Source organism: Lemur catta, chromosome 8, assembly GCF_020740605.2.
Source record: "Lemur catta isolate mLemCat1 chromosome 8, mLemCat1.pri, whole genome shotgun sequence".
Taxonomy (NCBI): Eukaryota; Metazoa; Chordata; class Mammalia; order Primates; family Lemuridae; genus Lemur; species Lemur catta.
This window is the reverse complement of record NC_059135.1, coordinates 88,990,358-89,018,105: the sequence shown is the minus strand read 5'-3', so window position 1 is coordinate 89,018,105 and position 27,748 is coordinate 88,990,358. Positions and strand designations below refer to the sequence as shown.

Sequence of the window (27,748 nt, the reverse complement as noted above, 5' to 3'; positions counted from 1 at the left end):
GCTGAGAATATTCTCATCCTCCCAGGGTTAGTAACAACCTCAGGCTCCTCGCTGTACCTCACTCACTGGTGGGTCTTTGGAAAAAAAGGAACATTGTCCTTCATTCTAGCATATGGGGTTGGGGATCTCTTTTGGCCTACTTTAGAGGAGATTATATTTCTAATGTCCCTTTCACATCTTTTAGAGCTCCGTGCTGCCAGCCATTCTTGGCACTCCTCATTTTAGCCCTTATCCTTTTTTTCCAAATGATAAAAAAATTTCATAAATAATAACCATGTATTTACATTTTAATGAGAATTTTACTCTTTAGTAGTTATTAATATAAATGTAACAGCATACTTGCTGCGATTTTTAAATATTTAGACAAAACAGGAAACAAAACCAGTAACTCTTAAGCACTATATCAGAAAATTATTTAATTTTTGGCATATTTAATTCTGGTATAATTTTCTATGTATATACAATTGTGTGCATGTATGTGATCCGATTGTTAATATGTATATAATTTTGTTCTCTACTTTTTTCATTTAACATTTTATTCTATGTTCTAATGTCATTAACTTTCTAATTAATCAAAATATTTAATTAAAATTAATTTTAATTATTTAAAAAGATGAATTTTAATGGCTGCCTAGTATTCCAGCAAATAGATGTAAATTGATTTATTTAACCATATACCTAATTGTATATACATTTAAGGTCTATCTGATATTTTGTCTTTATAAATTATGTTGTAATAAAAATATGTATGTTCATGAACCTCACAGATATAAATTCAACTGTACGTTATTTAAGCGTCAGTTTGGTTGATAATTATAAAAAATAAAATTTTTAAAGATAAAAAATGAGATAAAAACAAGATAATTTTGACTTAGAATTGAGTGTAGGGTAGTAATGTTGGAGTTATAAATAATTCCCTGTGCTCTAAGAAATCCAACAACTTCTGCAACTCAACCAGATTAAATTGATGGACAAAAATCCTAGCATGATAAAGCAGTGCTAAACAAACAAATGACAATAAAATAGATTTGTTTCTTTGATTTTACTATTTCTGAGTTCCCTAATTATTATAAAAGTTATTGATATTATTTATAATGATGTGCTTTGTTTCTCATAAAAGTTATGACAGTGACTTTTCACTGCCTTGTCAATATCCTGGATATAATTCATGAGGATGAGACTGCTAGGAGCATTTATAAAGAAATATCAGGTGTCCGGAGCATCTCTACAATCAGTTATATGAATCTCTACTATTTGAAGACCTGCAAGGGTACAGAGCTTTGGTTTTCATTTATATATTTTCTTTCTTTTCCTTTTTTTTAACCTTTTGCCCTTTTATCTTTACTTTTTACATATTTTGCTCACTTATTTTTCATTATGCTTCTAGATATAGTATTATTATCCCTGCTTTGGATGAAGAAACCAAGCCTTAGAAGGCTTAAATGACCTACTGAAAGGCCCCCGCTTGCCTTGATTTAATGACTTTCCTATTTCAATATGTTACACAGTCACACATGCCTTAAAAGATAACAGGTTTAAACATCTGTATTGGAATATAATGTGGCAAATGAGTTTTGTCGGCTCCAACATAAGTCTAATAAGATCAGGATAAAACCTAGAGTCTCATATATTATCACTTATCACAGCCAGCCATTTTTCAAAAAAAGGTGTACCATAATTCGCATCACATATACAGCCCACATTGTATATAGATCAGAGAAAAATATATGCACACTGTGAAAAACAGAAGCAAAATGAACCCTTCAATGACTGTGGATAAAGTGAGCCCACCTATATATCAAGAAAATATAATATTTTTGTCATTTTGCTAACTAAACCATTTATTGAGCACTAGCTGCAGAGTAGGCAGGGTACTTATTGCTGGGGTCACTCAAATGTGAATGTGACACAGTCCTATTCCTCATGGCTTATTGTCTCTTAGAGCAGAGCTATGCTGAGTAGTGTTGGCAGACTATAGCCAGAACAGGATAAGTTTAATTGAGGGGAAGTATTTAGAAACTTTCCCAGTAATGCAACATTGCTGCACGATCCAAGCAAATGATGAGTGGACTAATACAAGCAGGTGCAGGTGTTGTCAAACTCATGGGGTGAGCAAGCAACACACTAACTATACACAGTCAAACTTCATTACAAGATGGTACATTTATTCACCGTAACCCAGATGTATTTAAAATCTACAATATATTTTTGAGCAAAAGATAATTTATATGATTTATATTTATAATTTATATCATCTATAGAGGATACATTTTGGAACTGGCTACTGATAAAGAATTGAAGACAAAGTTTAAAAATACAATATCACTTGATTCATTTTGAGTAAAAGCTCAAAGTGAATATCCTGAGATCACTAAAGTTTTAAAACTTCTTACATTATCATCACCCTAACCTTGGAGACTGGTATCTTCTCTGTTATGAGTGTTATTAAAATAAAAAACAGAAACAATCTAGATATACATTATCCCCTGTTAATATTACTAATATCAATCTAACCTAGATTAGTTAACAAAAAGGAAGCAAGCTCATTTGCTGTATTTAACACTCCATATATTGATATGTCAGTTCTTGTTCAAAATCTGAAAATGGGCATCTAATGTGAATGCTCACTGTTTCTCTCAATTTTTGTTTAATTCTGATTTAGGAATGACAAAAAGTTATGAGTGTAATAATAATCATTTCTATTAATTGCCTTTTTATACTCTCAAAGTAATACTTGACATTCCTTTCTTTTCTTCTAACATGATGTTTGCACTTATATTTTTTTAAATGTTATTTTGCATCTTTTAAATATAATAAGAGAAAACTTAGCATTGTATTTGGAATACCTATGTATCATTTTAATTTTCTAGAAATTTATTTTATTGTATTTTTAAAAACTGTTCATGCCAAATTGGAAATAAAAACAAATAAATTAAAACTTAAAAATAGTAGCTCTTCATAATAGTTTTAAAAGCATTGTTTTAGAGGAGATTAGATATGTTATTATTATAATCAAGATAGAAATTTCTTTACAGGAGAGTCAAACTCTAGAGTATATGGTAAGGTGATGTTCTCGGAGCTGGCAGGAAAAAGAATCATTATTGGCATTGCACCTGGGCATTAGGTTTCCAGCAGGATAAAATTTGAGTTTTCAGATTGGGGAAGGGATTCCAGGTAGAGAAGAAAATGTGGGCAAAGGCACAGTGACATGAAAGCTTTTAAGACTCATGATAATATCAAGTAGCTAATGGGACTGCAACATAACATGGAGTAGTATAGTAGAACCCTGGCTGAGGCTTGACTCTGAGAGGCTTGAAATGCTAAGGGAGGAGCTTGGTGTTTATTCAATTGCTAAAAGGGTTCCTCAGATGGTTTTTGAGAAGTACATTAGCAGTTTTTAACTAGGTCTTAGTTGTATTTGAGCAGAACCTGCTGGAGGGATTGGACACCCAAGAGACTAAAAAGGGAGACAGCCATTTTTATTCCTTATTAGTTATAAAAAATCACATATACATATTTACTGAAAAAAATTGAGAAAAATCAGAAGAGCTAAGGAGAAGGTAATCTAAAGACAATCCCTGCTACATAATAGACAATGTGGTATCGCATAGTATCAACATTGTTCTGAAGTCACTTTTATTCACTTTTTTAGATTACAAACATGTCGATAAATATGCTTATACACTTTATTTTTAGTGACTGCATAAGTTACTCCTAATACGGTTGTACCTGGGGACACAAAGATATTATGGTAGTACTCAACATAACAGCATTAGTAGTGTTGGGGCTCAGAAATGATACCCCAAAGCATGGCACTCTGACATGGACTTGGAACTAACTAAAGGAGATTGGATGTCTTCAGAAGCAATCTCAGAAGCAAAATCTCTCCAACCTTCTCCCACCCTCTACTCTCCTGCCCATCTATCTCTCCCAAAGCAAGTCATAGAAACCAGAATTCTTTGTCCTTAAGGCAGGTCATAGAAACTAGAACACTTCTCCAAAGCAAGCCATAAAACCCAGAAATATTACTTTAACCCTCCCCTGCCTGTGTAGGAGCTGGCCATAAAGGAATTCTCTGACCTATTTTGTCTGATAGTAGATCATAAGACCCTCTTTCCAGGGGAGTCCTTCCCTGTATCTGGGAGGAAAGACTGCTATTTAGGGAGGCCAAGAAGATCTGAACAGACAGGCCTTGCTGGGTTTCCCCACTCAGTCTATTACCATTACATTATACCCCTTTGTCCAATCACATTTCGATACAGGTGTCCATACTTCACTGAACCTAAGCATAAAAATAGACAATTTCCCTGTACCTCTGCATCTTCATTTCTGAAGGCTTCCATAGCACTCAAAACTTTGATTGAACAAATTTGTTATATTTTTCTCCTGTTAGCCTGTCTTTTGTTATAGAAGCATCTTTCCACCCTACAATAATAATGGGATCTGTGAAAATAAGATTGTCAGGGAGGTAATTGATAAATGTGCTACACATGACAATGGCATGTCAGAGTGAAACAATTAAAGAGGGTAAGTTTTATACTTAGACATAAGGACTCAAGCAGGCTCTGCTCCCTGTAGGGTGTGTTTTTGAATAAATTTCTTGGTTAAGCCTCAGTTTTCTGGGGTTAACTGTAATGTCATATTCTATCATATGAAATATGCATATAAAGCATCTCACAGAGCTTAACATAGAAAGTACTCAATATTAGATCTTTCCTTGGTGATTAATTGATCATCAAATGTATGAATAGATGAATAATTTTAAAGAAGATGGATTTCCAGATTTCAAGGTGACATAGCTAGGAAGAAGATGCTATAAAAATGTAGATTTCAAGGATATGACCAGATTTGGGGTAAGGCAGTTGTTAAGCTAACCATGAACATGAGCATCCATCCAAGGCTGCAATGACATCTCAGATATATTATTTGAGAACCAGCATAATGAACGACATCGCTTCACTACCACCAACACGTGTGAGGGCTGTCTAGGCTTCCTCCTTCCCCTTGATCAGTAAAGCATTAAGAGTTTCTATGGTGACCTCGAAGAATTAAATGAAGCTTCTAAATAATCTTAGCTTGGACTCCTTCAAGTGACTTATACACTAAGAAAACCTCTTGAGACATCTCTTGAGAATAAAGAAAAAGCTCACATTTTACATTTAGATATAATTGTTGATAATGAGGCCAAGGTTACCCATCCTATTCATACAGTTCCCACTGTATTTCCTGGCTATGTGACGAATATGAAACTAGGTCAAATATCTAGTGATTACCAGAAAAGAGGTCTGAATAGGATAAAAATCCATTCTCCTGCTTGAAAAGCTACTGAATGCATGCAATCTACTGACAATGAGCCAACTTTTTTCCCAGTGGTATTTATTAGTATTAGGACTGCATGCTCTCAGAGCTTATATTCTGCTTATTTGAGTTTAAAGGTTATTTTTATGTCAAATGCTTTTACAAATATTATATATGTTAGGTACTACTTAGAATGTTATGATAACACTGCAGCTTTGGCCTAGAATGCCTTCTGAAGATCAACTTTACCAATGACTGGTAAAGACATTACTTTAAAAATGATTAAAATGATTAACTCCAAAAATATTATTTTGGTATCATGTGAAGTGTAAGAGTAGAATCTGTGTCCTAGATATTGAAATGGGATTTAATTTAGCATGCAGTTCACTGCTTAAATATCTGTCCAGTCCTTTGGAGCTTCAATATCAAAGTGTCAGTTATACACAGGAGTAAATGCCTCTTTAAATAGCCCAACCTAACCTGAGAAGGGAGATGAGACCCGTAATTTTTTCTTCCTTTCCAAAGTCTAAGACTACACAATTTCTATAATTTGTCCAAAATCATGGTGAATAAAACAGCATTTCAAATCTAATGACTCACAATACTATAAATTTTTTAAAAATATTCTGACAGCTTCCCTTTTTATTTTCCTCAACAGAAAATATTTGCTAGCAAGTAAATAGATGATTTGCATAATTACAGTCACACTTGAGAAGAATGATTTGTGAGACATTTGTGTATTAGGACAATGTTTGACGATAATATACCTTTCTTTATTAGTCTTCTTTAGTCATAGTGCTCATCGTACCGTACATGTGAAATAATCATAGTGCAAAGGCAAATAAAAAGCTAGTCCCAAATTTATAAACCATCCAAAATATAAATTTACAAATAGATTAAGAAAAAATGTTATATTGTGTTCTCTATGTGTACTGCCTTCAAAAGGACACACGCTCATCTTCCAGTAGATTTCAACTGAAACTTGAGTTTATGCAAAAATGACACCAGACTTTAATTAAAAACATTTATCCATTTTTTTTTCAAAAAATGAATCTTGAGTGTCTGCTGATCTACAGGTACCATATCAGTGCCAAATAAACAAGTGTGATTTGGCCTTTGCCCTTCATGGGTTAAATTACATTCTTTTTATAGCTTCTATAAATTAAAGTTTAATTTGCAGGCATAAATACACTTAATCAGAATATTAGAGAAGAAGAAATGGGCTGTAAATGAGAAGATTTTTATTAGATAAAAATCTAATTTTTTGCCTTTTGCCTAAAATAATTTACTCTATGCCTTGAAAATAAGCAAAGATATTATGTCTAAATAAAGTGAAGGGTAAAGACTCACAGCTATCCAACCACAAAGATTAGTATGATTGGGCAAAGTAGAATATTCAAAGAATTTCAAGCTGGCATCTTTTTCACCAACACATTTCTTATGATCAGCTCACCCAATAATGCCCCTACTACCTTGGATAAAGATAAACCAAAAACCATAGATCTGTTAAGTGGTTATATTTCATTTTATTTTATTATTTTAATCCCAGATACTGACTAAAGGAAAGCTAAGGTGGTTTCTTTGCCAGGCCAGAAAAAAGACACAGTGTAATATATTTCCATACTATTTCCAAGTCATTTCAACTTTTCACAGAGTGTGTCTAGTTTGTAATACTTAAGCTAAATGGAAGCCACAAAGAGAGAAAAGAAAACTAATAATATTGTCAAATTTGAAGCACTTACATATATATGTGAGTGTGTCTATGTGTGCATATGTACATATGTATATATGTATGTGTGTGTATATGTGTATGTATATATGTATGTGTGTGTGTGTATGTGTGTACAGGCTCCCAAAATCTATACTGCTACATTAAGAAGAATTATCTAGAGAAATGCTAGAGATGTTAATAGGTCTTTAAAGTCATACAACTGATGTTCATGAGAGAACAACAAATACAGAACAATCAACTAATGTTTGGAGGACAATTTTATTGATGTGCTATCTTAGGAATTGGTTTTCTCTCACAAGTGCCAAGGTTTTAATTTCTGATTAAATAATATATGTAATCTTTGAAACATAACATCAATTATAATATTAATGATAAATATCACTATTTTTAATTATGCAGAACTCAAAATAAAGACAGCATATAAAAACGTAGACACATACCATTGATCCATCGAGCTTCTGGATCATGAAGCATGAATTCTTTCCTAAACAGGTCTTCTAAAGACAATCTGGTTTCTGATGAATTTGTAAGTTCATCTAAAATAAAAGAAATTCCAGATTAGATACCTATCTCATGTTAGTTTTTAAAATGAACAAATTATAAAATTTGGAATGCTTTGCTTTTCATCAAGAAATATGTTAACTAGATAACAATATAAACTGACCATTTTGACATGGCTTTTGGAATTTGAAGCTTGTTTAATGATTCTTTTCAATAAATTAATTTTTTAAATATTAAAATTGTGTTGATCTGGTATAAATTTAATAGCTCAATCTCATGTTATGTAGTGATATATAGTATGAAAGCAGTTAAGAATTTCTTTTGTGCATTTGTCTAAAAAGGCATATTTTCCACTGTTTAAACAGAATCCAGCCCCTGATTTTCCAAACTCAAATTTGACATATTCTCTTTAATGATAAACTTACAGTTTTGCTGTAAAAACCAAAGATGGCAGAGTTGAGAGACCTAAACATACACCATAAAACTTCCCAATTCAGAAGGAATTTCACCAAATAAATATTACTAGAGTAAACACTAAGTTCCACCAAATAATTACCAACCAATTAAATAGACTTGAAACTTAAATGTGAAAGTTCAAATAATAAAATGCTAGAATATTAATGAAAATCACACATTTTATATTAGTGCCTAACAGTTAAGTACTCCCATTGTTAAGTTCAAAATTTAAGAAATGAAAGGACTCAACAGAGTTTGAGTGCCAAAATTAGGCATCACGAACACCCTTTAGATGCAATAGGCTATAGACAGCAATATTGCATTTTTTTTTGCAAAATAATACCATTGTTTATTTGCTCTACAAATTCATCTTTGTGACCTTTCAGCTGTGGCCTTCACTCTGGTAGAAAATAAAATGTCAAGGATATATACTAACCTCATTAGATTTTATTTTTAAAAGGTTCAACACTTATCCCAGAAAGAGCTTTGTTTTTTTCCAGCTCAAAATCTGGGGCAAAGAGTCAATAACTTCAAAAGCAATTCCTTTTCACATAAATCAATCATGTATTTAACCCACAAAATAACTGCCAAGAAATAATTGACAAAAATCATAGAAGAAATAGAATTGTTTGATTCCAACCTTAGCATAAGGCATTGTGATATATATATAGTTTTACAAAACAGAATGCTGTTAGGCAAATGATACACATTTGATCATTGCCTGGCAGTGTGACACACCAAAAATTGAACTTTCTTAATTCATTCAAAAAATTTCAAGACAAAAATGAAGTATTGTGAAGTGCAGGAGACCTATCTCTGTCCTCCTCTGTGGGATTTGCACTTGATTAACAAAGATTATGATAGATGCCAGAATACGAAGACAGAGTGCTAAATGAGTTTGGAGAAAGGAAGAGAAATATCTTGCAAAAGGAATCAAAGAAGGCTGCACTTAAAAATAAAATGACGAACTTTCATTCACTGCTGGTGAGAATGCAAAATCCTACAGTCACTTTGAAAGATGGTTTAGCAGTTTCTTACAAAACTAAACATACTCTTAACATACATTCCAGTAATCATGCTCCTTGGAATTTACCCAAAGGAGTTGAAAACTTATGAACACAAAAAAACCTGCACACAGCTGTTGATAGCAGCTTTATTCATAATTGCTAAAATATGGAAGCAACCAAGATGTTCTTCAGTAGGTGGATGGATAAATTGTGATGCATCCAGACAATGGATGGTTGTTCAGTGCTAAAAGAAAAATGAGCTATCAAGCCAGGAAAAGACATGGAGGAAACTTCAATGCATATTGCTAAGTGAAAGAAACCAATCTGGAAAGGCTACATACTGTATAATTCTAACTATATGACATTTTTGGAAAAGAAAACTCTGGAGACAGTGAAAAGATCAGTGGTTGCCAAGAGTTGCAGGGGGAGGGATGAATAGGTGAGTACAGGGGATTTTTTAGGGCAGTGAAACTATTCTGTGTGATACTACAATGGTGGATACCTGTCAATATATATTTGTTCAAACCCATGGAATGCATACCATAAACCGTGAACTCTACCATAAACTGTGGACTTTGGGTGATCATGATGTGTCTATCTAGGTTCATCAGTGGTAACACCCTGGTGGGGGATGTTGATAATGGGGGAGTCTATGAATGTGTGAGGCCAGGCAGGGGTTAGTAGATGGAACATTTCTGTACCTTTCTCTCAATTTTTCTGTGAATCAAAAACTTCTCTGGAAAATAATTTATTAAACAATAAATAAAATGACTTGGCTATTAAGTTTCCAAGGGCAGAAGAAGGTAATGGCAGGGGCCAGAGAAGGAGGAAGAACATTTTTCTTAAAAGGATGAGTTCCTGTTGTTTGACTAGTCAAAGATATCTTGATTCTAGAAATTTATTTTCCATCATAAGAGTCTGAGATTTTAATCATGTGAACTAATTTCATTAGGGCTTCCGAAATACATTTATTCTATGAAATATCTCAGTAAGACCAGATTTTGATATAGGTTAGTTTCAAAACTTAAAATTTCCCAGGATTATATAAATTTACCATCATTTTTTCTAATCTAATCCTTTCAATTCTTACAGAATTATATTTTACCATCTCTATTTGATAAGTATTTATTTATTTGATCCAATGAATTTATGTAGATAAAAGTGGGAGGCAAGCATCTGTTTATTCCAGAGGGAGAGATTATGGTAACAGAATCTATTAAGCAAATAATCCTTGTCTACTAAATTTAAAAATTAACTATATTATATTCCTTATACACATGCAACTGTTTGTCTTCCAAAAATATTTTGTCTGGCCGGGCGCGGTGGCTCACGCCTGTAATCCTAGCACTCTGGGAGGCCGAGGCGGGTGGATCATTTGAGCTCAGGAGTTCGAGACCAGCCTGAGCAAGAGCGAGACCCCGTCTCTACTAAAAATAGAAAAGAAATTATACGGACAGCTAAAACTATATATATATATATAGAGAGAGAGAGAGAGAGAGAGAGAGAAAAAATTAGCTGGGCATAGTGGCGCATGCCTGTAGTCCCAGTTTCTCGGGAGGCTGAGGCAGGAGGATTGCTTGAGCCCAGGAGTTTGAGGTTGCTGTGAGCTAGGCTGACGCCACGGCACTCACTCTAGCCCGGGCAACAGAGTGAGACTCTGTCTCAAAAAAAACAAAACAAACAAAAAACAAAAACAAAAATATTTTGTCTGTTTCTAATGAATTCCATATATTTTATTTACAGTATTTTTAAGGCAGATGTTAATATAAAAAAATCTTGTAAGGTAAATGCATTGCACCAAATAATATTATTTTCAAATAATTTTTCAAATTACATTTTGGTCATTCTTAAACATGTATTTCTTCATGTGTAGTTTAAAATCATCACCACTCACTTGGTTGGCAATATTATTAAAACAGCACTATTTATACATAGTAAATTGGTAAACTTTAAATATTTTGCAATATTAAAGCTTTTCATTCAGAACTACTTATTCCATTCACATTTTATGTACATTGATAATATTTTATCTTTGACTTTTCATATAGATCCTTTATCTTTCCTATTTTATTTAGTCCTGAAAATATATATATATATATATATATATATATATATATATATATATATATAGTTTGTTGTGAATAGAACATTTATTTTTCTTTTCTTAATGATTATTATGTCTATAAGGTTGACAATTATATACCATATCCCATTTTCTTAAAAATTCAGGGATAATTGAATCTTTTATGTTTTATGTATTCAATTATATCATCTTTTAAAAATATTCTTTTCTTTCTTCTTTCACAAAGTTAAAACAATTTATTATACCATATACACACTTTTTTCCCAGGTGATTGAAGATTCATATGCAGTTGCAAGAAATACTACAGAGAGATCTGTATACCCTTCATTCAGTTTCTCTCAATGACAGGTAATATGCTGTGTGATAATATCACAAAAGGAAATTGACATTGATACGCTCTCTCAACCTTATCCAGATTTCACCAGATTTACATGTATTCATTTATGTGTGTGTGTGTGTGTTTAGTTTCATGCAATGCATCACATGTAACCGGCACCACAGTCAAGAACATTTCCATGACCAGGATCTCTTATGTTACCCTTCTATTACCCTACCTCCTATCCCCAAACCTAAGCAACCACTTCTATGTTCTCCATCTCTAAAACTTTGTAATTTTAAGAATGCTGTATAATTAGATTCATCTAATACAAAACCTTCTGAGATTGGCATCTTTTACTCAGCAGAATTCCACTGAGATACATCCAACTTGTTGAGTATATCAATAATCTACTTCTTTTGATGCTGAATAGTATTCCAGGATATAAACATACCACAATTGTTTAGCCATTCACATGTTGAAGGACATTGGAGTTGCTATTTCTAGTTTGGGCTATTATGAATGAAGCTGTTATGAACATTTGTTTATAAGTTTTTGTGTGAACATAAATTTTCTTTCTCAGATAAATGCAGAGCATGCAGTTGCTGGATCAAATGTAAGTATATGTTTAGTTTTATCAAAGAATTCCATATGCTGTATTCTAGAGTAGTTATACCATTTTGCATTCTCACCAGCAATGTAGTAATGACCCCAGCTTCTCTGAATCTTTGCCTACAGTTAGTGTCATTAAAAAAAAAATTGGTATTGTGGTATATGTGTAGTGATGTCCCATTGGGGTTTTAATTTGTATTCTCTAATAGTTAATGAGGCTGAACAACTTTTAATGTGTTTATTTGTGATCTGCATATACCATTCAGTAAAATGTCTGTTCATGTCTTTGGCCCATTTTCTAACTGCAATATTTTGGTTGCTGTGTTTGTTAACTGCTGAGTTTGAAGAGTTCTTTTTTATTCCAGATACAAATCCTTTGTCAGATATGTGAATTTAAAATATTTTCTACCTGTCTATAACTGTTTTTTTCATCCTCTTAAAAAAGAGTTTTTCAGAGAAAAAGTTCTTAATGTTGATGAGGTCTAGTTTATCAATTTTTCCTTTTATGAGTCATGCTTTAGCTGTCAAGTCTAACAGTGTTTCATTTAGTTCTCAGTCCTGAAGATTTTCTCCTGTTTTCTTTTTTTCCTAAAAAGGTTTTAATTTTATATTTCACATATAAATCCCTAATCTATTTTGAGTTACTTTTATATGTGTTTGCACATGGCATGAGGCTTAATGTGAGGTTTTTGTTTATGTGTTTTGTTTTTTGCCTATAAATGTCCAATTGCTCCAGCTTCAGTTGTTGAAAAGCATTTGTTTCATTTTAGTGAAAGATTTCATTAGCTTAACGTTGAAAACAAAATTGAAGGATCATGGTGACAGGGAAACTCCTGTCTTTTTCTTTTATTATAGTGGCATCATTAATATTTCATTATATGAGATATTTTTCTTAATTTTTAGAAATGAATCTTTATCATGCTTAAGTAATTTGTTTATATTTCTAGTCCACTTAGAATTTTTATTAGAAATTGTTACAGTATAATCAACTTCCAGACTACTTTACATAAAAATATTTCATCCCCTTTACTGCATTGATATAAAAATTGTGTAAATGAAATTTCCTATTTCTACCCCCCCGTATGTCCATAACAAAATCCAATTAACTATGATGAATTGTTATTATTTTTATTCTGTTAGATTAATCTGCTAAACTTTTACTGAAGTGTTTAGATCTATTTTGATGAATAAAATTACATGGTCCATTATTTTTTCATTTTGTATTATATTGATCATCCAACATTTTGATATTTTTAAGAAATATTTTTAAGAAATATTTTTGAGCTTTCATTTATTTTCTGTGATCTGGAATAGTTTAATAGTTTTAATAATAAGAACTTTTCTTTTAATTACAATTACCCTTGAAACTTGTTTTAAAACTAACCCATCAAAGTAATTCAAATAATTATAATTAAATCTGCTCTGTAAACAATAATCAGAGGGAGAGATAGATGTAATTTAAGGATTGATTTCTTTGGCTTTATTCATTACTGAGAAAGTGAACTGTATACTTCATTCCTTCCTGGTTTTTTTTTTTTCTTCTTTATTTCTTTGTTCCTTTCTTTAAATTTTTCTTGGCTGCTAGGTACTATCTCTAAGATCTCTTAAATTTTTTAATCCTAGAATAAAGACTTCTTCCTCACATATATAATGAATAATTAAGCTTCTGTTTTTACAGCTTCTGAGGCTAACTTCCATCCCCTCTCCTTTCATGAGCATGCCTCCTGCAAGTGTCATTATAATCGTCTGGGATGTTCATCCTTTGTAACCAATTCTCCCTTTTCCAAATGCCCCCCAGACGCTACTAGGTATTAATATCTTCCCTTCACAGGGAAACTTAGGCTCAGCAAAGCTGACAAAGACCACATGGTTACTTAAGTGGCAGAGCTGAAATTGGGACCTATATCTCTCTGACTTCAGGTTTTCTCTGTTAAGCTCTACCGTCTCCCAAAATCAGTTTTCTTTCCTCATTCTCATCAATAATTAGTAATGTCAATATTGGTAATGTCTTTATTACAAGACAATATACGATTCTATAGACAATATTTTAAGAATATTCTTATTGCCTTTTAGCCACAAGAACACTTCTCCCAACTGAAATCCAACTTTTTAGTGTTTGCCCCTCTGGACCTTATTAGCACCCATTCTGCTTCAGTTTGCCCATGAAGGTAACCTTATCATAATTCTCTTTTTTTTTTTTCAAATACAGCAGTGTCACAGAGTTCACCAAAAAGTAGAAATTCTTGTTTGCTTTCTTTAGGAAAATTATCTACAATGTGTCAGCCTGAGATTCCAAATTTACCCTGTGTTCATTGTTGCATGCTGTAGTACCATCCCTTATCACATCTCACCAGCAAGCATACATAACCCATGTTGCAATATTATTGCATAAGAACTTAATTTGTGTTAGAATCATACCTGGAGAAAGCTTACTATTGGTGCATTTTAATAATTTTCCCTACATTTTTACTCAGCAAACAAAGAATCCTGGACACTGCTCCTTCATCTCCATCACTCATACTGAACATTGAGAAGGTAGATCACAAGGAAACTGATATTAGATTGTAAATCATTTTGAAATGTTCCCTCATGTAAGGCTCCTTTCTTATTAATCTTCTAAAATCAATACCTAGGCCGGGCGCGGTGGCTCATGCCTGTGATCCTAGCACTCTGGGAGGCAGAGGCTGGAGGATCACTTGAGCTCAGGAATTTGAGACCAACCTGAGCACGAGCGACACCCTGTTTCTACTAAAAATAGAAAGAAATTAGCTGGACAACTAAAGATATATAGAAAAAATTAGCTGGACATGGTGGCACATGCCTGTAGTCCCAGCTACTTGGGAGGCTGAGGCAGAAGGATCGCTTGAGCCCAGGAGTTTGAGGTTGCTGTGAGCTAGGCTGATGCCATGGCACTCTAGCCCAGGCAACAGAGTGAGACTCTGTCTCAAAAAAAAATAAAAATAAAAAAATAAAAAAATAAATCAATACCTACTTTGTAATATTAAGAAAATATTGCTAAAATTAATATACATCTCATATATTGAAACTGTTACCCCACCAGCCCCGAGTTGTGGAGATGAAGAAGGGAAGTGACGGCTATGGTTTCTATCTGAAGGCAGGCCCAGAATTGAAAGGTCAAATCATCAAGGACATAGATCCTGGAAGTCCAGCAGAGCGGGCTGGCTTGAAGAACAATGACCTGGTAGTTGCTGTCAACAGCGAGTCTGTGGAAACTCTGGATCATGACAGTGTTGTGGAACTGATTAAAAAGGGTGGAGATCAGACTTCACTGCCGGTAGTGGACAAAGACATGGACAACGTATATAAACTGGCTCGTTTTTCTCCATTTCTCTACTATCAAAGTCAAGAACTGCCTAATGGCTCTGTCAAGGAGGATCCAGCTTCTAGTCCTGCTTCTCTGGAGGTCTCAAGTCCAGAAACTACAGAAGAAGTAGATCATAACCCTAAACTCTGCAGGCTGGTTAAAGGTGAAAATGGCTATGGATTTCACTTAAATGCCATTCAGGGTCTGCCAGGCCCGTTCATCAAAGAGGTACAGAAGGGCGGCCCTGCTGACTTGGCTGAGCTGGAGGATGAGGATATCATCATCAAAGTGAATGGGGTGAATGTGCTGGATGAACCCTATGAGGTGGTGGTGGACAGAATCCAGAGCAGTGGGAAGAATGTCACAGTTCTAGTCTGTGGAAAGAAGGCCTATGATTATTTCCAAGCTAAGAAAATCCCTATTGTTTCCTCCATGGCTGATCCACTGGATGTCCCCCCAGATTCCACAGAAGAAACACTGGCGGAGTCAGAGGATGACTCGCACATGGCAAAGGATCGAGCCCACAGTACAGCTTCACATTCTTCCAATTCTGAAGATACAGAGATGTGATGAGAACAAATAATGGCTTTGGCTGATAGCTGTTTCTGGGTATTTAAACAAGGAAGGGGCTACGACCTGTTTACTGTCTCTGTTAGAGGAATAACTCCTCTGGAAACCATTTAGCATGTGTGATTGTCTTCTGTTGTCATTTCTTTTTTTTTTTTTTTTTTGAGACAGAGTCTCACTTTGTTGCCCGGGCTAGAGTGAGTGCTGTGGCATCAGCCTAGCTCACAGCAACCTCAGACTCCTGGGCTTAAGCGATCCTACTGCCTCAGCCTCCCTCCCGAGTAGCTGGGACTACAGGCATGCGCCACCATGGCTGGCTAATTTTTTCTATAAATATTTTTAGTTGTCCATATAATTTCTTTCTATTTTTAGTAGAGACGGGGTCTCGCTCAGGCTGGTCTCGAACTCCTGACCTTGAGCAATCTACCCGCCTCGGCCTCCCAGAGTGCTAGGATTACAGGCGTGAGCCACCGCGCCCGGCTTCTGTTGTCATTTCTTAGGGGTGGGTGGTTATTGCAGATGGGTTATTTATGGTCTATTTAGGAAGAGCTAAGGCAGGAGCCAGATTCTTTTCTTGTGATCTCTTCCAAGGTTCAACTTAACTGCATTTCTTTGTATGATGAGGCTCCTTGAGACCAAAGATGATCTGTACGTCTGTATATGTGAGAGCTGCTAATTAAAGTACCTGAGCAGATGAGACTATTACAATTACGCTTTTGTAACAATGTTGTGGTTACTAGAATAAATACCACTAAAAATGAAAAAAAAAAAAGGTATTTGGTAACATATCTCTAATTCTTCTATAACTGAATATAGGATACTTGTCTGATATGTATATATATATATGTGTGTGCACATATATTAATATATGTATGAAAGTCTGAAAACCTAATATATGTTAATATTTTCTATTAAAAGAGTTAAATATGTGTTATCCATATAGGACACTATAATTATAAATAGCAGCATAAAAATTAAAAAAGCACAGTATAACAGTAATCAGAAATATTTACAGAAATGGAAGAAGAGTCCTTATTTGTTAAACAAATAGTTATGAGGTATAGAATCTTAGCTAAAAAGTTCAGCGTTGGCAATATGAATATGGTAATAGAACTGAAATTGAATAATTCACTCCCTGTTCTTTTCTGTGCTTTAGTTGGTCATTTAAGATCATAGACTGCTATGGGTATTTCTGTTCTTTCTTCCAAAAATCCAATCTTGTTTTTAAATGGCCTTTTGAAATAAGTTGGCTGTATAATCTTAGAAGAAAAAAGAAAGTTCCTCGCTATTGAACTGAAGAGAAACTAATTTATGACTTTCCGTTCTTGGTTTCTCTTTGCTGGAAATAATTGTATTATTTTTTATCTAGTTTATTCTTGATATCAGAGGTTCAAAAATATTTCTTTTAACTTAAATCCTAGTTGAATTAATTTCCTGTTAAAACAGTAATAAAAAGAAAAATCTAGGTAGTTATTCAAAATTTTCAACAGGACGAACGAAGCCATTTCCCTCCCTGCTCATGTGATTTTCCCCTTCCCTGGACACGCACTGGACCACCATCTCCATCCTCACCACTGCGGTTTAAATCGTTCTTCTTAAGGGTTTTCTTCATTTTCCATGGTTAGTGTCAGTACAGGTTAGTCTTCTAGTAAATTTCCATTCTGAATACTATTGAATAGCGCACTGAAAAGATAACATCAATTCTGCCCCTCCTTATAGAACTAATTGAAAATACAGCTGCAAATCACAGCAATCAAGATTAAATTTCAGATTTTTCAAAATATTGGCCATTTGTATCTTCTCTAACTAGTCAACAAACCTTAAAATTTTGTTTTAGTATCTAACATCTGAAACATTAATTCTTCTCTTATTGTCCATTTTTATTTCTATTCTTTTCTTCGACTAGGATGCTGAAACTTTACATAGCAGACGACATGTTGCCGAAATTTATGTCATTTGAGATCAGTATAAGATCACAAGTTTGTTTTTAATGTTTCCTAATTTATCATGTAGAAAATGAACAAAAGTTTGTTTGCTCTTTCCTACTTAAGAAATCATATAGTTCTTAATGTAAATCTGAGAAGTATTAATAGAAGTGCATAAAATTGGAACAGAAAAAAATTACAATATATGTGCAGCTACACACTGCATAGAATTTCTTTAGTTTTGTTTTTTACATAAATGAAACCTTACATAGAAATCATCAGGCAAAGTACTCAGCTTATTTAGTGTCAGCCATAGCCATTATTATTAGTCATAATTATTATTTAAAGGTAAATTATATAGGGCCTATTGGGCATATTGAAGTACCTTTGAATTTTTCTATTTCAGAACCACAAAAAAGTATTTTTCATTCATTTAGAATATTTGTCTCTGTCATAGTTTTTTTCTTCAGCCACAATATTTCCATGCATGTTCTTGGCTTTATCCTACCAGAAGCACAATATGGAGTTGCTTCTTAATAGTTAATGGAAAAATATAGTACAATGTAAACCCATGAGTCTCTTTTTGAAGGAGGGTTATTTGTAAGGTCTAAAATATAAATAAGACAAATAATAGCCTATAATTCAGTCTTGTCAAGGAAGGAAACTAACTGGATTGTCACTTAGTATTGTGAACTCTAATTTATCCAGTGAAGTAAAAGCTAAAAAAGAAAAAAATCGGTCATACCTCATTTGTTTTATATAGTTCCAGAAAATCACCTTTGTTCCCTTTGGCATGCCAGGGGTTTCCTTTTATCTCTCTCTCTCTTTCTCTTTCTCTCTTTTTAACTCTTTCTAATCTCTTGCTTTGGCAATAGCTAGTTTCTTGAAAAAAGAGGCCAATTCCTCATCAATGTAACCACCTAAAACTACTCTGGACTCAGATTAACCCTATATCTGATAAAGTTTAATAATATATACTCCTCTAATTGAATTTCTTTCTTAAATCAGATTATCTTCCAATGAATGTTCTTTTCTTCTTGAGTATATTTCCAAAATGTGACTTTCGTACACAAAGCCATACTGTAATTACAAATACATTTAAAAATTCAGCTATGGGGTAAATTACTAAATTAAGACCAATCTGTGTCTACATTGAATAGCATGAAGAGGACAGCTGGCAAATAGGGTTTTATATATTATCTGTTTCTTTCTTTCATCCCTCCAAACCCTGTCCTTTTTTTCACCAAATATGGAAAGAATTTTTTGGAAATTCACAATGAATCCATAAAACTGAAATGTGAATTGAAAAAGTTTACCTCCTACAATGCATCCATCTTCACTGGGGTTCCCCACACACATGATAAACCTAGCCTCCCCTTCTCTTCTCAAGCAGAAAAAAGCAACAATGTAGCAATAACAATGGTCTGGCAGGAGGGCAGATTTCAGTTCCAGTTCAACCCTTCACTAGCTTGTGTGCCATTGGCTAGATTCTTCATTTATTTAGGCATCAGTTTTTTTCATTTGCAAAGACAAAGGGTTTTATTAAATCACATTGAGGTCAGCTGTGCTGTAAGGACTCTGGCAAGCTCTTTCAGGACTGAAAATGGAGGGGAAAAGGATGGGAGTTATGTGAGTAAAACTGTCTAACCAGAACAATGCTACTTTGGTATATTTGATGTGTTTGAATAAAATTTTGTTGAAAGCACTATACACACAGGTACTCACACACACAACACACACTTACAAACACGCACAATGGCCCACAAAGCAGCTTGCAACTCAGTGATCCTCTACTTTCTGTTATATTTTGTACTAGTTCTCGTTTTCAGCAGAGACTCAAAGTGCTCATCAAATAAGGAATGTACTTTCAGGCTCTGAAGGACCATTATTAAATTCTACCTCAAACTTATCATCCCATGTGTAAATAAGTCAAGAGCTTTAGGATTTACTCATAGGTTTAATTATCCAAATTAGTCAATTATTCAAAATGCTAATCATTCTCAAACCTCTTTCTGAGACCTTTTTCAAATTAACATCTTCTCAATTTGAGTAAAGAATCTAAACATGAGAAAGGTATCTGCACTAAGGCTTTCTACATTCTGAGAAGAAAAATTGCACAGTGTGATAGACACTCACTGGACATACACACACCCTGACATGATGTCTTTTCCTTTTTTAACCCTAATGTGTTATGACTCTACGTTGAGCCTTTGACCTCTGATGTAGTTATGTTTAAGTTCCTCCCTCAGGTATGCTGTTTCCTTCTGTCACTTTACCATGACCAGATTTTTATTCCATCTCTTTATTACCCTACAAAAGAGGCTTTCAGTTTATGGACTCCTGGGGCCAGGGCTCCTAGAAGTCAAAACTGTATTCAGAACAATACTAAGACATTATGTTTCTTGTCCCTGGGTTGAAATTTTCACTTCTGATGCAAAATCAATGGTGGATGAAACTCCAGGCCCCCTACCATGAGCCACAAATGTAACATCAAACTATCATTACAGTCATATTCTTTACTGCCATATGCTCTCCATTTAAAAATAAATTTAGTTTCAGTTAGGAATTTTCTCAATTAAGCAGTAAAAAATATTAATTGTATTAAGTCTCAACCCTTGAAATCTTTCTAATATCTGTGTGGCAAAATGAGAAGTATGATAAAAATAAAATAAAATAACTCCATTGTATACTAAACATAATGGTCGTCTTATGGAAAAGCATGCACACAATTGCTTGAGTTATGAACTGAACTCATCACATTTTTTCATGAAAAAAATTTTTGCTGGAAGGAATGAAAAACAAACTATAATTATTCAGATTTAAGTGTCTGGCATTTTTTTTTTCCCAAAATGAATGAAATGAACCTCTCTCTTCAAAAAACCACAATTGATTGTATTTGTTATAAATATAAAAGTCAAGCTTTCAAGCAAAAAATTAAATTTTAAAAAACTATTATTCTCTACCATGAATTTGACTGCTTCTCAATATGTTTCTAGTGAGAATTTTTTAGTGAAACCATTGGCAATATTGACCATAATTTAAAAAAATTGTACAGTCATGTATCACTTAACAATGGGGATACATTGTGAGAAATATGTCATTGGGTCATTTTGTGGTTGTGTGAACATGATAGAGTGTACTTACACAAACCTGGATAGTATAGCCTACTCTACACCTAGGCTATTGCTCCTAGGCTACAAACCTGTGTAGCAGGTTACTGTAATGAGTACTATGGGCAGTTGTAACAAAATGGTAAGTATTTGTATATCAAAGCCTACCTAAACATAGAAAAGGTACAGTAAAACTATGGTATCAAAGATATAAAATGGTACATCTGTATGGGGCACCTACCACGAATGGAATTTGTAGGACTGGAAGTTGCTCTGGGCTAGTCCAGAGAGAGAGTGAAGAGCGAATGTGAAGGCCTAGGACATAACACTGTACACTTAAGCTACAATAAATTTTAGAAATATTTTTCTTTCTTTGATAATAGATTAAGTTTAGCTTATCATAACTTTTTTTACTTGATAGACTTTAAAAGCTTTTTAAAATTTTTGACTCTTTTATAATAATAACCCTTAGCTTGAAACATATTGCACAGCTGTAGAAAAATATTTTCTTTCTTTAAATATTCTTAGTATACACTTATTCTATTTTTAATTGTTTTAATTTTTTTAAAGCTTTTAAAAAGTTTTTTTTTTTGTTAAAAATTAAGACACAAATTATCCTAGGCCTACACAAAGTCAGGATCATCAATATCAGTGTCTTCTACTTCCACGTTTTCACCCACTGGAAGGTCTTTGGGGGCAATAACACACATGGAACTGTCATCTCCTACAATAACAATGCCTTCTTCTGGAATACCTCCTGAACAAACTGCGTGAGGCTGTTTTATGGTTAATCGTTTTTTTAATAAATAGAAGGGGCACACTCTAAAATAATGATAAAAATATAGTATAGCAAATACATGAACTGGTAACATTTTAATTTATTATCATTATCAAATATTAAATACTGTGCATAATAGGACTGGCAACTCAATGGGTTTGTTTACATCAGTATCACCACAAACTGAGTAATGCATTGAGCTACTTCAGTGTTACAGTGGCTATGGCATCACTAGGGCAACAGGAAATTTTTACCTCAATCATGATCTATGGGACCACTGATATATATATGCAGCCCATTGTTGACCTAAATGGTTATGATGTGGTACATGACTATATAATAAACTCCACCAATGCTTGAAAGATCTGCATAACTCAGTTTTTACAAATGACCGATTCATGATGTTATAGAATCACATATAGGCAAAATTCTTTCAAATTGTAAGATGGATCAATGAATTTTAATGTACTGAAATTTTATTTAGATTCCACACTACAACTAATCTTCCAGAATCTATCACTTGTCTAGTTTTTAAGAAATATCAGGAAGGAGCACCTGTAATCATTTGAAAAGCTATTGAGATACATCTTCCATTTCTAACTACATTTCTTTATGAGGTCAGAATTCCTTCATGTGCCTCAACCAAAAAAACAGATTGAAAAGAATTAATAGAGGAGCACATATGAGAATTCTGCCAGCTTCCAATGAGTCAGACATTAAACAGATTTGAAAAATGTAAAACAATGCCATTCTTTTCATCATTTTTTTCATTTTGGAAAAGATAGCTATTTTCATTATAGGTTATTTGTATTTACATGTAATAATTTTATTATTGTCACTTTAATTGAATTAATAAACATTTTAATTTAGAAGTCTCAAAAATAAATTTCTAATGTCTAAACTTGTAAATAATGATATATATTACTATATATATTTTATATATAATATATATAACTCAAATTTTTTATGTATATATGTAATTCAAATGTCCCAATGCATCTTGGAGTTCTCAATAATTTGTTAGAGTGCTCAATACTAAGCTCTACTGAGTGTACTTTATGATGTAGTTTAGTAGGTTTATTTATATCTGCATTTCAAACTGTCAAGGTTATAATAAATATTATTCAAGGTCTCTAAAAATGTTAACTTTCTCTTCAATTTGATAGTATCATGAAATTTAATAACCTTTCTCTAGTGTATTCTTATATACTGTTTCATTATTAAGAACTATTACTAAATACTTCTCTGGCATTTTCCAATTTTTAATACAAAAGTGATTAATTAGATACATTTGTCACTGTCCATAAGGCATACCTCATTTTATTGTGTTTCACTTTATTGCTCTTTGCAGATACTGTGTTGTTTGCAAATTGAAGGCTTGGGACAACCCTGAGTCCAGCAAGTCTATCAGCACCATTTCTCCAACAGCATGGCCTCACTTCATGTCTCTGTGTCACATTTTACTAATTTTCATACTATTTCAAACTTTATTATTATTATTATATCTGTTATGGTGACCTGTTTTCAGTGTTCTTTGATGTTACCATTGTAATTGTTTGGGGGCACCACGAACAATGCCCATATAAGACTATGAACTTGATTGATAAATGTGTGTGTTCTCACTGCAACACAAACCAAACTACCATCTTTCTTCCTCTCCTTGGGCACCATATTGCATAAGACACAACAATATTGAAATCAGGCCAATTAATAATCCTGCAATAGTCTCTAAGTGGCCAAAAGAAAGGAAGAGGTCAAACCTCTCTCACTTTAAATTCAAAACTAAAAACAATTGAGCTTAGTGGGGAAGGCATGACAAAAGCTGAGATAGGCTAAAAGCTAGGCCTCTTGGACCAAATAGTTAGCCATGTTGTGAATCCAAAGGAAAAGATCTTAGGGGAAATTAACTGCGCTACTCCAGTGAAGACATAAATGATAAGAAAGCAGAACAGCCTTATCAATAATATGGAGATAGTTTTAACATCCTACATAGAAGATCAAATCAGCCCCAACATTCCCTTAACCCAAAGCTTAATCCAGAGCAAGGCCCCAACTCACTTCAGTTCTATGAATGCTGAGAACAGTAAGGAAGTTGCAGAAGAAATCTCTGAAGCTAGCAGAGGTTGTTTCATGAGGTTTAAGGAAAGAAAATGTCTCTATAACATCAAACAGCAAAGCAAAACAGTAAGTGCTGATGTATTAATAGAAACTATAGCAAGTTATCCAGAAAATCTAGCTAATTGGTGAAGGTGGCTATGCTAAAAAGTAGATTTTTAATGTGTACAAAACAGCCTTATATTGGAATAAGATGACACCTAGGACTTTCATAGCTAGAGAGGAAAAGTCAGTGTCTGGCTTTAAAACAATGTGGTACTGGCATGAACACAGACATATAGATGAACAGATTAAAATTGTGAGCCAAGAAATAACTCATATATCTATGACAATGGACAATCAAAGAGGGTGACAAAACCATTCTGTTGGAAAAGAACAGTCACTTCAACAAATGATGTTAGGAGAAAAGGATGGCCACATGCAAAAAATGAAGCTGGACTCCTTACCTTACACCACATACAAAAATTAACTCAAAATGGATTGATGACCAAATAAATGAGCTAAAACCATAAACTTCTTTTAAGAAAGGTAAAGATAAATCTTCATGACCTTAAATTCAGCAATGTGTTCTTGGATATGACACCAAAAGCATGGGCAACCAAAGAAAAGCTAAATTAAGAACTTTGTGCATCAAAGAACACTATTAACAAAGTAAAAAGACAAGCTATATTGCAGAAGAAAACATTTGAAAATCATATATCTGACAGGAGATTTATATCCTGAATAAAGGACTCCTTTAACTCAGCAACAATAAAACAAAAAAGTCCATTAAAAATGGGCAACAGACTTGAATAGACATTTCTCCAAAGAAGATATATTTAGGCAATAAGCACATGAGAAGATACTCAGCGTCACTAATCATTAGCAGAATGTAAATCCAAACCAAATAAGATACTATTTCACCCTCTTGAATGCCTATAATAAAATAAACAGAAAATAATAAATAATAAAATAAGTGTTGGTGATGATGTGGTGAAACTGGAACACATGCATATTGCTGTTGGGAATGTAAGATGGTTCAACTTCTGTGGAAAATAGTTTCTCAGAAAATTAAACATAGAATTACCATATGACCCCGGAATTCCATTCCTAAGTATATGTATCCAAAAAAACCCTAAAACGTAAAAACAAAGCCTCAAGCAAATACACGTACACACAACACTATTCCCAGTGGATGAAAACAACCCAGAGTTCCATCAGTGGATGAATGGATACACAAATCGTGGAACATGCATACAATGAAGTAAATGAATGAAGTACTGACACATGTAGCTATGTGGATTAACCTCTAAAACATGCTAAATGAAAGAAGATAGACATTAAAGGTCTCATATTGTTTGAGTCCATTGATATGGAATATTCATAATAAATAAATCTTTACAGAAAAAGAGCAGATCGGAGATTGCCAGGGGCTGTGGAAGGGGGGATGTGAGGAATAACTGCTTGAAGGGGAAAGGGTGTCCTTTTGGCTTGATAAAAATATTTTGGAACTAGATAGAGAGGGAAGTTGCACACATTGTGAATGCACTAAATGCCATTGAACTGTTCACTTTAAAATAGATAATTTTAGGGTATGTGGATTTCATCTCAATAAAAAAATTTTTTAAATTTTCATCAGCACCAAAAACTTGAGTTAGGGAAGAAAAATAATGAATGTGATGGAGAGAGAGAAAGTATTAATAATTCAAGTAACTGTAACTCCTGAGTGCTGAATTGTAACTCATATAAAATAGTTCAAGCATTTGCCTTGTTTCCTTAATGTTATATAGTTACTGATGATGCCTCAGAAAACATAGGATAAGCTGTAGTTATTTGATCAGAGATCTTCTGCACCCCACGCAAAAGCCAAATTGTCATCCACAGGTTTAAGGCCCAGCCTCCCAAGTCTGGTTTCACTGATTCTAGTTTTTTCTAGAGAGTTTACCTAATTGGACTTTATATACAATTGAACAATCTTAGACCAAAAGAAACAGTGTGGATAAATAAGCCAAAATAATGAATAAACATTCAAATTGCTTCAGCTAAATTTTCATTTTCCAGAACAAAAGCATAAAGTGGGATATCATTTAATTTAAAATACTGTTAAATAAGGGATCTTTTTTTTTCTAATATCGTCTCTTCCTACAGCTGAGGAATTAACTCTGTAATAGGATGGCATTGGTTAGAATTCAAAGCAAAACAACTGAATGTTAACTGCATACAATTAACATCCTGGCAAATAATTGTTTACTAAAATATCTCCTTCCACAAATACAGGGGGCAAATATATATTAAAATATTTTTTTCCCAGGAGGAGGGGGCAATTTTACGTGACTCCCACTTTTATGGAAACCTTGCTTCTTAGAGACGAGGCTGTCTTGAACCCCCATATTTAGAGGCCAGAATATCACATTTCTAAATTAAATATTTCTATTATAAGGAAGGAAACAAATAATTTTTATGTAATATGGTATTGGAAAGAAAATGTGTACTTATATGTTACCATGGGTATTTGAGGTTCCAGAAAACATATGACAGCTGAAATTAAAATCCTATAGAATTTACATTTATGATTTTCAATTTCCCACTTTTAACACTGCCTCCCTATTTGCCCCTTGTCCAAATTTTCAGACCTCTATCTTCAGCTGAATTCTTCCCTTACTATGCAGAGAATATTAGGAATATACAGAATTATTAAATATTTCACTCCCCCAAATATCATAGGGCAGAATATAGTAGAGTTTATTTTTATTTTCCTGAAACATTTTTTGCCCATATCATGAGTGCAAGAATATACCTTAACCAATAGTACAAAGGTTATAACACAAGCTAAGGCCAAAAGGGCCTGGGATAGTGACCCAGCTTCTCTACCTTCTAGTTATATGACATTAGGCAATTTATTTCAAGTTGTAAGACTTGAATACTGTAGAATATGAATAAATGAATAGTGTCTATTTAATATTAGTGGTGTGAGGAGAAACAAAATAGTACATGTTAAGCACTTAGTGCAACATCTGGCATGCTACAAAAAGGCATAATTAAATGTTAACAGATTCTCTTCTGACTCTTGAAATTCATTATTTATCTGATTGGACAACGTAAAAACATGAGAATAAGTAAAGGAATCATATATGACAAATATAGAAATATAACTATAAAGCAAACACAAAAAATGTAACTACTCTTACTCTGTTAATGCCAGAGGAAATTATTTTTTATTTAACATTAGAGAGAAATCTATTAAGAAAGCAACAACAATCTATGTTATCCAGGGGGAAACTGTTAGAATCTGTCATTGTTTTCTCTTTGGCAGCCCGGTCGTGCCTGCGTAATGCTATATTCAAATGTGTTCATCTGTGCTGTTCTTGGAAAAAACAAGCAGAGACACATTAGATTATGCCTCTCGATACAACACATCTCCTTTTTAATTCAACAGAATAAAATAAACAATTTTCACTTTGGTTGATGCTGATGTTTACAAGTAATGCAAATCTCAAAATCTGTAAAATATTATTTTCCCCTCATAAAAGCATAATGGGAGAGTTTAATTGTAGCTATGACGTTTTAAACACAGGTTATATGCTTAAATGACATCTTTTAAATTACAGATGGCAAGAAATTGTTTGCAAAATAATATAACATAACATTTTAACTAACTATAACCAGGTGCCATTATTTTGGTAGAGCATAATAGTAACTAGAATAAATTCACTTTGAGTTTTTGTGTGACAAAAACTGATAAGCTGTCACCAGTCTAGGAAAGCCCTTAATTTTTTCAAATCCTTTCTAGAAAATGAGCTCTTTTTATATAAATAAGGACAGATTAATCTTTTTAAAACCCTATTTCAAAGGGTCAAATCATTTTTTAAAAATCTGGTATCTCAGACAATAGGGACAGAGAGAATTCTTTACCTGAAGGTCTTATTTGTGGGAATATAGCAGGT

At 33.4% G+C, this 27,748-nt stretch overlaps 2 protein-coding genes across 5 annotated transcripts in view; one reads left to right on the top strand and one right to left on the bottom strand.

Annotated features, from left to right (window-relative positions):
- DPP10 (dipeptidyl peptidase like 10) overlaps nucleotides 1–27,748 on the bottom strand; it is a 1,316,731-nt gene that overhangs the window by 480,721 nt on the left and 808,262 nt on the right. For all 4 annotated transcript variants that reach the window (XM_045558744.1, XM_045558743.1, XM_045558745.1 and 1 more), the window contains exon 3: nucleotides 7,471–7,566. In XM_045558744.1, the coding sequence (XP_045414700.1) occupies nucleotides 7,471–7,566 (96 nt within the window). The remainder of the gene's footprint in view (nucleotides 1–7,470; nucleotides 7,567–27,748) is intronic.
- On the top strand, nucleotides 15,052–16,041 carry LOC123643285 (putative PDZ domain-containing protein PDZK1P1). Its single transcript, XM_045558748.1, has one exon. The coding sequence runs from the start codon at nucleotides 15,082–15,084 to the stop codon at nucleotides 15,898–15,900; it is 819 nt and encodes a 272-aa protein (XP_045414704.1). The 5' UTR covers nucleotides 15,052–15,081; the 3' UTR covers nucleotides 15,901–16,041.

Excerpts from the sequence above, each read along its gene's own strand:
- LOC123643285 (XM_045558748.1), top strand. The coding sequence starts at position 15,082 with ATGAAGAAGGGAAGTGACGGCTATGGTTTCTATCTGAAGGCAGGCCCA.